The 12680-nt window shown below is 51.6% G+C and overlaps 1 protein-coding gene across 5 annotated transcripts; it reads right to left on the reverse strand.

Annotated features, from left to right (window-relative positions):
• Positions 1–8635: 8635 nt before the first annotated feature.
• Positions 8636–11000, reverse strand: LOC109745230 (uncharacterized). 5 transcript variants are annotated; one of them, XR_005770874.3, is made up of 4 exons: positions 10680–10999; positions 10524–10592; positions 10230–10418; positions 8636–8959 (listed from the first exon to the last, which is right to left on the reverse strand). XR_005770874.3 is itself a non-coding variant. In XM_020304369.3 (4 exons), the coding sequence occupies exons 1-4, from the start codon at positions 10747–10749 to the stop codon at positions 8900–8902; spliced, it is 315 nt and encodes a 104-aa protein (XP_020159958.1). In that variant the 5' UTR covers positions 10750–10997; the 3' UTR covers positions 8636–8899. The 5 variants fall into 5 exon arrangements, 2 of the variants coding, with proteins under 2 accessions (XP_020159958.1, XP_040257779.1); XM_020304369.3 differs by having other exon boundaries at positions 10230–10321; positions 10500–10592; positions 10680–10997; XM_040401845.3 differs by having other exon boundaries at positions 10230–10324; positions 10500–10592; positions 10680–10997.
• Between the last annotated feature and the right edge of the window lie 1680 nt (positions 11001–12680).

Below are 12680 nucleotides of genomic sequence, written 5' to 3' on the forward strand. Positions count from 1 at the left end.
GGGGGTCGTGCGTGGGGTGGTTGCAGCACGCCTGCGTCACATCGTGGTAAATGGTAAAGAGGCGGCCCGCGCCTTCCCCATAAAAAAGGAGAAACCACAGGCGCGCTGCTCATTTACCCCCTGTGTCTTCTCCAATCTCGGAACCGTCGCTCCCTTCTTCCTCCTCAAGCTCTTGCCTTTGCTTGCCGCCGCTGCGCCCTCACTGCCCTTAATCCTCCATCCCCTCTCAGTCACCATGGCGCCCAAGACAGGCAAAGGAAAAGGGGTGGCCAAGGACGTCGGGGAGAAAGAAGCGCCGGAGAGCGATTTGGCGGTGTTGCGGACACAGCACGCCTATTTCCCCTCGACGGTCGATGCGGTCCATCTCAGGGACTACTTCAAGCCCCTCTGGGGGAGGGAGACGACGGGGCACCCTGCCACGCACATCATCCCTGCCGATTTCGCCAAGGCTGGCCCAAATCGGTACCCCTTCTTTGTCGATTACTTTTCTTGCGGGCTCTGCCCCCCTTTCTCTGATTTCTTCAACGACATCATGCACACCTACGGCTTTCACCTCCTTGATTTTACGCTGAATGCCGTGGCGTGCATGGCCTTCTTCGCCCATCTCTGTGAGGGCTTTGCCGGAGTGCTCCCCAGCACGGCGCTTTTCCGCCACTACTTCTATCCTCGCATCCAGCCAGGGGATGCCATTTCTGGGTGCATCACTTGGATCCCGAGGACCCAGGAGAAGGGCACATACCCGGAGGGTGCCCAGAAGGAGAGGTGGGACGAGTGGCGGGGCCGGTGGCTCTGGATCCGGGAGGAGGATCCGCAGGAGTTCTGCCGAGTTCATCAGAGCCCGCCGACCCGCCGCAAGGACTGGAGCGACCTCGACACCAATGACAAGAAGCTCACGGTCGCCACCACCAGGATCCATCGCCTCACCATGGCCGGGCTCACCCTCGAGAAGATTGGGCCGATTTCATCCGTCGCCGGATTGCCCCGCTGCACAACAAGGGGAGGCCGGCCCGGGACTTCAGGAATGCGGCTGATGTCATGAGGCTCCACCCTGGCCTGAACCATAACTTCACGGTGCTGGGGCATGCTCATTTTTGCTAGAGGCTCTTCCAGCTCAATGTGGGTGACGATGGCTGGGCTGATAGGACCGGCAGGGCCGTGAAGACCGGCAAGGCCGTCAAGGGGCCCCTGTTTGGGTTGCCGGCGGGAGTGGTCCCGCTGAGCAACAACTCTCGCCGGTCCGCTATCATTGCCATGATGCCGGACTTCAACGCGCACAGCCTTGACCCGGCCTGGGGAAAGCCGCTAGCAGAGAAGGTGCAGGAGTTTTTCGACAACTTGTCGGAGGGCTATGTCCGTGACGAGCCGCTGCTCATCCGCGACACCACCAAGGAGGAGCTGGACTACATCGCCGCCAGGGCGGCTGAGGCGGCGCTTGCCAAGGAGGCCAGCAGCACCGGCGCCGTGGAGGACGAGGCCGACGCATCTGCGAAGGAGAAGGAGCTCGCCCAGCGGGCGGAGTCTGCCGGGGAGGCCAGCGGCGCCGGCGCCGGGGCCCCCCTTATTGAAGAAGCGGGCGATGAGTTGCCCGAAGAGGAAGCCGAAGCGGACGACCCTCCGTCCGCAGGGAAGAAGCGCATCCTGCTGCGGGCCAGCTCCAGCGAGCCGGTCCAGCCCGGAAGGACCGTGCAGCGGCAACTGGCTCAGGAGCAGCTCGTGCGCCAGACGAGGGCGATGAAGGTTGCGGCAGCGAAGAAGACGGTGAAGGCCGCGGTGGAGAAGAAGATGGCGACCGCCTCATCCTCGTCCAAGCGGCGCCGGACCCCATCTCCTTCTCCCCCTCCCTCGGACAGTGCCCCAGAGGCCGAATTCGACCTCAGATCTTTTAGCCTGAAACGAAAGAGGAAGCCAGTGGAGGGGGAGGTGGAGGACGAGTAAGTATTTCGCCCCCATCATCTCCTGACCTTACGCATGTGTTATCCTCCTTTGATTTGATGTTGTCTTCACAGGGACACAGAGACGCTGGCCTAGAGGGTGGCGAAGAGGGCCAAGGCCTCGATGGGCGACAAGCCCCCGACGGGTACTTCGCGTACGTCGGTGTTGGTGGAGAGCAGCCCGGACAGCAGCCCCCGATGCAGCCCTCGCTTCAGCCCTCGGCGTGAGTTCATCACTCACTCCTTCACTGATGAGCATTGGGGTGTGAATTCTTGATGCTAACCTTGCTGGGTTCACAGGAGGAGAACGACAGCAGGAGGAGCCACCGAGGGCCACTCCCAACACGCCGCCCCCTTGACTATGCCACCCAGAGGGGCGTCCCTGGCAAGGGCACCCACCACCGAGCCCACGCATATGGAGGAGGAGGAGGCAAACTTGGGTGCTGGTGGTTCTGCCCCAGCAACGAATGCTGGCGGGGAGGGCGCCACTACTTCCGAGCCCGGTGTGGGTAAGTCGTTTGCTTCCCGTCCCTGTTCTTTCTTCTTCTTTTTGAACCTTGACCTTGGCCCCATCTCATTCCCCTTCTTGGTATCCAGACCCTTCCTCGGCGGACCAGGAGGATATTGACACCGTCATCGAGGAGGTCGCCAAGGACGCCGAGGTCGAGGCCGACAAGATTGCTGCCGAGGAGGCCGCCAAGACCGATGCTCAGGAGGCCGCCAAGGGGCCTGCCGGGGAGGCCGGCAAGGGCGCTACCGAGGAGGCCGACAAGGGGCCTGCCGGGGAGGGGGTGGATGACGACCAACCTTCCTCCTCCGCTGCCCCTGGCTCGGGCAAGTACTTGAAGGTGGGCGACGACCTGTTCGTCCACCTCCCAGGGACGGCGAGCACCAGGGCGCCAACCGAGGGGGAGGTGTTTGATGACGAGGCGCTCGCCACCGTCGGGCTTCAGGTTGTTGATGAACCGAGCGCCGGAGGTGGTGGTTCCCAAGAGGAGCAGCTTCTTCGGGCCATGAGCGTTAACTTCCAGAAGCTCCAGGCGCTCCACCGTGCCCGCCTGGACAAGGCAAAATCCAGGATGGCGGCGACGGACAAGGCGGGGGCGGATCTTGAGGAGCGCGTCGCCGAGACGCAGGCCTGGTTCCGTGAGGCCCACGAAGAACTGAGGGTTGCCCAGGGTTTGCTGGCTGAGCGCAAACAGGAGCTCATCCTGAAGCAGGCTGACGTCGAGAATGCCCAGGAGGCGGCGAAGGAACATGTCGCGAAGGACGAGGCCGCTCGGCAACAACACCAGGCTCTGATGAACTCCCAGGAGGAGGACCTTGCCGCCCATGAGGAGGCGCTCGCCACCACACTCCATGGCAAGGATGAGGAGGTCGAGAAGCTCGTCGTGCAGCGGACCCAGGAGTTGGAGCAGAGGCACAAGGAGGAACTCAATGCTCAGGCCCTGGTCCATGCCGACAAGGTGAAGGAGCTGGAGCTGGAGCAGGAGGAGCTCAAGAAGGTGGCCTCAGAGCTGACGAAGGAGAGGGACACGGCCAACCGTTATTTGGCGGATGCCCAGGCCACAGCCTCCGACAAGGCCAAGCTGCTCTCCGAGGCCAACGACTCCATCAACGACCTGAAGTTGAAGCTGGACGGCTTGGAGGGGAAGCTTTCGGAGGCCGGGGCTCGTGAGGAGACCTTGAACAAGGTCCTGGAGGACGAGAAGCAGCTGCGGAGGAATGATGCCGCCGAACATGAGGAGTACGCGAAGGGCATAAACCTTTGGATCAGCCGCCTCGTCGACGTTGCCGACAGGATCACCACGAAGCTGGCCGCCATGGGGATGCCGAATGTCAGGTACTTCCAGGAGCCGAACGTGAGTCCCAATGCCAGGCTGACTCTGTTCTTCGAGGGCGTCCTAGGAGCCCTGGAGCAGCTCCGTTCCAACCGAGCGACCTTTCTGCCCAATGAGGCCTGGAAGCTCTGCCGGGGCGCCCTGACCAAGGTCCTCACCAAGGTGGCGTACTGGAACCCCAACGTCAACTTCGCCGTCGCGCTGGAGAGCTTGCCGGAGGATGTGGACCTCGCGGTGCTCAAGGAGCGTATCGAGCCCATCATCAAGCGCATCGACGGGGTCCGGAGGGTGGAGGGCCAGCGCCGAGACTAGGCGCCCCATTTCCCTTTGCCGCTGCGAGTTCATAACCAAGACGATTTTATCTTAAGTTAGAACTGCAGCAACAATTGATGTAATATAACTTGCAACACTTTTTAAAATGATGCATGCTATTTTCATGTTCGATATTTCTTGGTACGTACGCCCTACACTTAGTTGGACAAGCTTGCCGACGCGTAAACCCAAGCCGCAGTGCTTCGAGGATGGATCCTTAGCGGCCTGCCGGGTGTGCGTGCTGCCGGGCAAACCACCTTACCGCTCTCAGCGCGGCTGCTTGAACTGTTGAGCGGACTCGAAACAGGACAAGGGCATTGCCAATAGCGGATAGGCCACCCTGCCGATCTCAACGCGGCCGCTCGAACTGTTGAGTGGACTCAAAACAGAACAAGGGCATTGCCAATAGCGGGAGGGTCCCATCATGTGCAGGTTTTCCATACAAAGAGCGAGATCTTTCGAGGAAAATAACTTTATAAAAGAAAAGGGAATTACTCAAAGTTTTGCACGACTTAGCTTTTTGTGGCCACACAGATGATCGTTGCTGTCGCGGACGGCACCAGAGCGCGGCTGATCGATGCCGCCTTCTCTTCTCGGGCCACCGTGACGAAGGAGTCGATAGGTTGGCTCCAAAACCGGATTTTCACAGCTTGCGCCCCCTACCTGGCGTGCCAAAGATGTCGGTGGAAACGACACCTATGGGATCATGGGGGATCCCTTCTACGGTCGACGGGCGCGGGGCCGTGGAAAGAGCAGGTTTAAGAGATCAACACGGGAACTTTATCCAGGTTCGGGCCGCAAGTGATGCGTAATACCCTACTCCTGCTGGCTTGTGTTTATCTGGTGTTCTTGGACTAGCTACAAGGCGTGCAGGGTCCAAAAAGTCTGAATCCTCTCTCAGTATGCTGCGGGCCTCCTTTTATAGTCAAAGGGGCTGCCACAGTGGCACACAGGAGGTGGAAAGTTATACAGTAGTCGAGTTTATCTCTGGCACCGTAGGACAAAACGCATTAAATGCGCTACTTAGGTGTCCTCTTACTTTATCGGGGACGGTAACGAGGCCCGTCCCGTCCGTCGCCGCTTCGCCTTGCTCCGACACACGTCCAGGCCAACGAGGCATGCAGCGCCATGTAGGCTGGCAGGCTGCTGAGCTGGTGTGGTGGCAGGGTCTTCACGAAGATCTGCATGCCACCACGTAGGTGCTTGACTAGTTGGCTTAGGAGCCACGTACTGCCACGTGGGTACCTGCTTTAGTTGGTGGGTCGGTCGCTGAGCTGGGGCGGCGACGGGGCGGCAAGGCCTTGCCGCGGTCTTGCTGATAGGCAAGGGTCTTGCCGGGGCCTTGTGGGCGCCCTCGGCAAGAGTCTTGTCGGGGCCTCGTTGGCGCCCTCGGCAAGAGTCTTGCTGGGGCCTCGTGGGTATCTTCGGCAGGGGCCTCGCCGGGGCCTCGTGGGCATCCTCGGCAAGGAGCCTCGCTGTTGTCTTGTTTTCTGGTTCCTACCTAGGCCTCGCAGGCCCTTTGTCTTCACAAAGATTTGCATGCCACCATGGAGGCGCCTCCCGAGCCTTGGTTCCAATGTGGTTGATGTCTTAGGAACTTTTAGACTCAAGGGTGGCGGCCCCATTGGTGTTGGGCAAGTTGCCCCGGCAAGGCTCTTGCTGGGGCCGTGAAGGCCGCCCCGGCAAGGGCCTTGCCGGGGGAGTGTCACCTCGCCCCTCTGCTCTTCATGCTTCTGGTCTTGAGCACGGCTCTGGTAGTCTTGTGACTTTGCTTCCTCTTCTGTCACGCCAAGCGCGGCTGTGGGTGCGTGTCTGCGACTTCCCGCGCACAAGTAAAGGGGTGCAAAAAGGACCCCTACTTTTGTACTCCGACACTCTTCCCCTCCGATTCTCCTATCATCTACCTCCAACCAGCCTGACCTAACCGTACGCCATGCCGCATCACGATGGTCTGCCCTTAGTCTTCCTGTTTCCTGAGGAAGACACCCAGCCGAAGTCTCAAGAACATAAGTCGCTGTGGGACAAGCTTCAACCGGCCTTGCGGGAAGACGCCACGCCTGTCCCCGCTCCCGTTCCGGCTCCCGTCGCCCCGTTTACGCCAGCGCCCATTCCCGTGGCATTGATGGGCTGGGAGCCGCACATTATCGCCGAGCTTGATGCCACGGGGTTCCACAAGGTCCCCGCCGACTTTCACGCACCCGTGCACCTGCCAGGACATGCGCGTGCACTGACGCGCACGCCCGTGCCGGTGCCCGTGCACCTGGCAGCGCATGCGCCTGCGTGTGCACTGACGTGCACGCCCGTGCCGTTGCCCCTGCACATGAATGTATCCGCCGCTCTATTGCGAGCGCCTGTCCCCGCGCGGGTGCCAGTGCCCCTCTCAGCGGCATGGATGGCCGCCGTCGACCGCTTCCTTGCAGCAACGCCAGTTGCCTCCTCTTGCCAATTGACTCGCTCCTGGAGACCGAAGGCCAGAACATTGTGTCCTTCCTTGAAGCTAGGGCCAACGTCCAGGAGTACGTCAACAACGGCGCAAGATGTCGCCATCGCCGTCGGTCAGTGGTCCGACGACACACAGAGCACGGCAGGGGAGCCGCTTCCCACCGCAAGACGCCCCCGCCGACGCCGCGTAATCTAAATTTGCCATGAAAAACGTTCGGATTACCATGCTTAAAATCCGAACGTTTATCATTTCTGTTTATTTTAGATCGATCGTCGTATGAATGTAAAGTCGGAGTCAGACTGAATGAAATCTAAGGTTTGATCGATTGAATGTTCTGCTAGAGCCATATCAAATTAAATATAAAACGTCATCAAGCCACATGTTCCTTCTCATCCAACGACCTAGACTGCTTCAATGTCAAACGCTCAACACGTTTAGCGTGCAGTTAATTCCATGCCAAAAATAGTGCTAATCATATAATAACACGCAAATAATATCCTACTTAATATCCGCATGCACTTAATATACTTCCAAATTAACATGCATTGCACGTACACATTGACTAGTACTACTAGTACGTGAAACTGGTGCCGTAACTTGTGAACGCGTCCAGATATAGTCAACGGCAACATCGCCCGCGAGTTCTTCGTGTTTGACCGTGCGTCTAAACGTAGAAGGGGAGGAGAGAGAGAGAGAGAGCACACATGGAACCCACCAGTAAGTGAAGGCGAATAGTACGTGCTAACGAGCCGGTCCCACTAATGTACTAAAAATAATATTACATGTTATCCATTAAATAGGCCGTGGTAATATAAAAACATTATATGAACAAAGGGGGGTACAACAAACATTGCTATTCTATGTATGTTGCCTATTGACGTGCGGCTTGAAGGCCCTGGTCGCATGTTCGATCCTCGTCCTTTATTTTTTAATTTGTATATGGGTCCAAATTTGTTTCATGACAGGTGGGCCCCTCGGTGTGTAGTTTGTAGCGCTTTAATTTGTGGGTCAAAATTTGTTCCATTCCAGGTGGACTATCGGTGTGTAGTTTTGTAGCTTATTTGTAACAATTAAAGAGAACACCAATGTTTTTTTGCAATAATACCATGGTGCGATGTTGAAGGCGAGAAAGGACGTGCGAGAGAGCGATGACCGAGCCAGAGGGAAATCAATTGGGTGAGGTGCGGGGGTTGCAACGGTGTTTGGAGTAGTTGTGGGCCGAATGCTACGAAAATAACCCACCGGAATAAATGCCTACACAAATTAATCCAAGGTTGGAATCCCCCTCACAATGTAAATAGCTCCGGCTTTGCGAGGGATGGAGAGGTAGCTTCAATGTGTGGAAGGTACGGCGTGAGAAAGCAAGGTCAATCGAGAGACATATAGATAGAGAGACAAAGTGAGTGTGGTCCGACATTCATTGAATATATATATATATATATATATATATATATATATATATATATATATATATATATATATATATATATATATATATATATATATAGGGTCGCGCTATTCGTCACCCTGGGTGAGGAATTCTTATTCCTCGCCCCAGCCAGACTGTGTGCCCACGCTTGAAAAGACAATCTGTAAGAAAAAGTAGGTTTGTGAGGTAATATTACAATGTGGAAGAAGGAATGAGTTCCTGCACTAAAACCACCGTGAAACAGAAAAAGTGCAAGGTAATCTTACTGTTTGCATGTGAGTCAATTACGTCCCGTAGGTGTGGAACCAATCTGGCGCATCTTGCTGTAATTTTATGGCTACTCAGGTAATCTTACAGTAGCAAGGCGTTCTTGTCTTTTTTTGTTTTTGTTTTTATATATAAGGCTACTTAGGTAATCTTACAGTAGCAAGGTGTTTCTCGCAAAAAAAGGAACGTAGACTTATATCTAAATGAAATATGGTGTTTCTCGCAAGGTGTTTCCTTGTGTATATTTCGTTAGTTCTATTACTCTTTCTATTGTATATTGAATACACCGTGTCTCTAGCAAAAATGAAATATGGTAAATGATTTAAGTAATATAGGCACTATCACAATTCTGTAGGAGGCACTGTGGTAACGGTAAGAAACACAGGGAATAATTCACTCTGTACACAAGGAATTTTTAGTAACAACAGAATAACAAAGTGGTCTAGTACATAGATTGCATGTAGTTGTTCCAAGAAATACCTCACGCAATAAAAATCATCCTAGCAATTACAAATAAAATTCATTTGGACACAATTGAATGCCATATATCACTAAGTAACCAGCAACATGGAAATTTTAGAAAACACTATTACAAAACAGAATAGTACCAAATTTGAAAACTAACTACTCTTGAACTTGTTCTTCAAGTAGCTTAATTTGTAGGTGACCAGAGATTTTACATCAACTTCATATGTTCAGCAATCTCTCTAGCGACTGAAACATTGTTATCCATGGGCTGTAACCAACATAGTCATCAAAATGAAACAAATAGTTGGTCAGACACACATAATCGTAGAGCAAAATGCCAAAACCGCCAAGGATATAGATGGATCAACATTAAATGGAAGCATGGAACTAAAGAAACACAAATCTATTCTAGTGGTAAGTGGTAAAAATACGAGGAAGAAGAAATTAACCATATATGAATGGATTGCTCTGTAAGACAGGAAAATAGGTTAAATGTGAATATATTCAAAATTTCCAAGTATATAAGAATCTAATGCAAAAATGATTGTGTGGATCTTCTTTACAGTATCCATGGCTAAAGAATAAATTAAATTCAAGGAACCAGCTAGCTAGAATCACATGATTACTCGCCAAAAAAGTATATTCCTATCTGGTTTATTCTACAGAAAACAAACAAGCAACAGCCTGAATGCAAAATCAACATTCCATGTTATAGAAGATTACTTCTGGACTAAGGGTAGGTTAAACAAAAAAATCAGCAATGTTTGATAGGATGGATGAGGGTCAGGGTCCACCTCATGGTAATTAAAATAAATCTAACTCAGCTTTCATGAATATTGACAAACTGGGAGATGGTCAGTGTGCACCAACGTAATGTTTCCAAAGAGCCACATATGTAAATCAAACGCATCGTATGGATTCAACCCAAGTTCGCCAGCTATTGTAAGAATTCTGAGAGACAAGGTAATATACACAGAGCCAACAAAAAATAGGAGCATATCCAACTAATAAATATTCCAAACTTGCTTGCGATGTAGATTGCATCGCTTGTTTACATCGACGTAAAATAAGAGCACGTCCAGCTATATCCTTCTGTCAGCGTGCATCAATAGACCAAAACTAGAAATAAAAAGTTGCTTGACCATTCATTATTTGCCTTCAGCTCAGTCTAAACCAGATTCCATGTATTGACCAAAACTAGAAATAAAAAGAAGCAAACCTGAGAAAGGTTAGTGTACTGCAGGTGTATGCACTACTTTCACAGAAGCTTAGTGCTTCCATGTATTGGTAAAGGAAAACCAGATTCTACATCTTTCATTTTGCTAATTGCTACCTAGAGAGTTCTGAAACCTCACTAGTGTTCAGGTCTGCACCTAGAGAGTTCTGAAGCCTTACTACTGTTCAGGTCTGCACTTGGAGAGTTCTGAAGCCTCACTAGCAGTTTTCTGAACGAGTTAACATTTAAAAAAGGGACACGTTTGTGTCCTTTAGCAAGTCATTGAATCAATAGACCCTATAGAGGAATAACACTAGAGTACCTTCTTAGATCCAGATAAAGGTGATAGCTCTGTTTCTTGACTTTCTTGTCTGTTTTCGATGAACTGTTCCTTCTTTCTTCTTAGGAGCTCCACTGCTACAAACAAAAGGAACCATGTCCAGCCGTTTTCACTTAGAGTGGAGTAGGGATGCTGCTACTGTATTAGGATGGTCATCCCATCATTGTGAATCTGCTCTGTTGCAGAAGATGGAACAGAAGGAAACTAGAAAGGGTAAAGCACAAGAAAATGTAAACAAAAAATAAGCTGTACCCGAGCGAAGGTCTATTCCATCACCTCCTTCAGTATGCAAGCTCCCCTCTTTTCTTTCATCTCCTTTTCTGGTCTTCTTCCTTTTTCTTTGCCCTGTTTCCAAAAAATCAAGAACCCTAACCCTAAAAATTGAGAAATTCATGGAGGAAAGGGGAGGGAATACGAGGTGGGAGATCTTACCGGAGAGCAGACCACCGGAGGTGGAGAGGTACGTCGAAGAAGGTCGTTGCCACCGCCGAGCTCGCACCATATCGTTCCACTGCCCAATTCGCCTCCTAGTCGCCACGGCATAAAGAGAGAATGGGGGAGTACTCCACGCACGAGAGAGGGGAGTGGCCCTTGCCTCCAGGTTGTCCCACCGACAACGTTGCCATCGCCGTCGCTGCCTCGGCCTCCACAGTCGTCAGGGAGGAGGGACCGAAGAGAGAGGAACGGTGACGAGCCCACCCGCCGCTCGCAACTGATTAGATTTTTTTTTGAGAGATTAGAGATAATGGTACGGGGGTGGGATACCTCCTATCAGCAAACCGCTTCCATCAACGTAAGATTACAGCAGGGGAATTTTTTTATATCGGTTGGAATTTGCTTAAGCTAGACTGTGGCTCGGTTGATGGACTAGGGTGAAGAATTTTTTATTCTTCACCCTGGGTTATTAATAGAGTTTCTATATATATGCTCAGGAGAGATATTTTCTGATTGAGATTTTGGGAAGAGTGAGGGCTGTAAGATAGAGCTTGAGAGATGATCCAGTCACAGACATGTAGATATATTTGGTGCGTGGGAGGAAGCAAGGTCAATCGATTACATATATAAAGGGAGAGAGATTGAGCGAGTGTGGGTCGTCGTGCGATCGAAAGAGTGAGACGGGTTGGAGAGAGTGACCTAGATAGACAATGTGAGTGAGAGAGTATACAATATGAATATGGCGAATTGGGCTCAAACATGGAGATATATCGTTTGTGTCCGAGAAAGAGTGAGGTCAATCGAGACACACACACACACACACACCACACACACACACACAGAGAGAGATTGAGCGAGCGAGGCCCGCCATGAGGTCGAAAGAGCGGGGGCGGCTTGGATGGACTGACCTAGATAGACAATCTGCGTGAGAGAGTATAGAGTGTGTCGATCGGGGCCCGAACAGGGAGATATATCATTTGTGTGTGGAAGAAAACGAGGTTAATCGAGACTCAGATAAAGGGAGCAAGATTGAGCGAGTGTGGCCCGCCGTGCGGAAGAAAGAGTGAGACAGTCTCGAGGTAGTGAACTACATAGACAACGTGCGTGCGTGCGTGCGCACGAGAGGTTGGGGGGCTAGATAGGCAATGCATGTATCTAGCGAGAGAGGGTGGGAGGGAGAGAGAGAGAGAGCTCGACATGGGGTGCAATGGCGGGTGTGTGAGGTAAATACATTTGGTAACAGAGTGTAAAAAGGGGGTTGTGTAGTTGAGAGAGTTAGAGATTGAAACATGGAGAGAAAGAATGAACGTGTGTCGGAAACTGATAGCTTCCTAATATGGTTAGGAGAGGAAGATTGACCGATATAGGAAGTATGTAGCGTGTGTGCGGGGGGGGGGGGGGGGGTGGGGCTAAAAATAACATTTGAATGTAGATAGTACGAGACTTAATATCGATGTTTCAATTTGGTGTACATTGTAAGATTTGAACTGAGGACCATGCATATGGGTAATTATTTCGAATTCATGCCATACTAGGTTTGGAAAAGTCGACATTGACTCGATTGTTGTGCTATTTGCTAGCAAGAGGCCAATGCGTTGCATGGAACATCAAGATGCATTTATACGAGCTGTTTATCTCATGGGAGACGAAGATGAACGAGGGAAGTCCTTATCTGCAAATGTGGAGAGGGGTGTGGGTATCTTTTTGCAAAATTGTCATAGTTTGCTTTCTATCCGTCAGATATAGGTCGGACGGTCTATATTGCAAGATGGCAGGCACACCATCATCACCAACTCGTTTTTTTATAAGAGTAGATATTAGGTCAAATGTTTGAATCCATCCAAAGTTTTCTCACTACCATGGTGTTCAATATATACATATGAATTTGTATTAAAAAAGTAGCGTGGATACCATGAAATGCGAAATCCACGTTAGAATTGGAGATCGCTATGTGACACACACTCTAATTCAAATAACTAATTATGTGACACACACTCT

Source organism: Aegilops tauschii, chromosome 2 (assembly GCF_002575655.3).
Source record: "Aegilops tauschii subsp. strangulata cultivar AL8/78 chromosome 2, Aet v6.0, whole genome shotgun sequence".
Lineage (NCBI taxonomy): Eukaryota > Viridiplantae > Streptophyta > Magnoliopsida > Poales > Poaceae > Aegilops > Aegilops tauschii.

Excerpts from the sequence above, each read along its gene's own strand:
- LOC109745230 (XM_040401845.3), bottom strand. The coding sequence starts at position 10,749 with ATGGTGCGAGCTCGGCGGTGGCAACGACCTTCTTCGACGTACCTCTCC. Across the intron at positions 10,593-10,679 it reads CTCCGGTGGTCTGCTCTCCG|GGCAAAGAAAAAGGAAGAAG; the intron begins GTAAGATCTCCC and ends TTTTGGAAACAG. Across the intron at positions 8,960-10,229 it reads CTTTATCTGGATCTAAGAAG|CCCATGGATAACAATGTTTC; the intron begins GTACTCTAGTGT and ends TGTTGGTTACAG.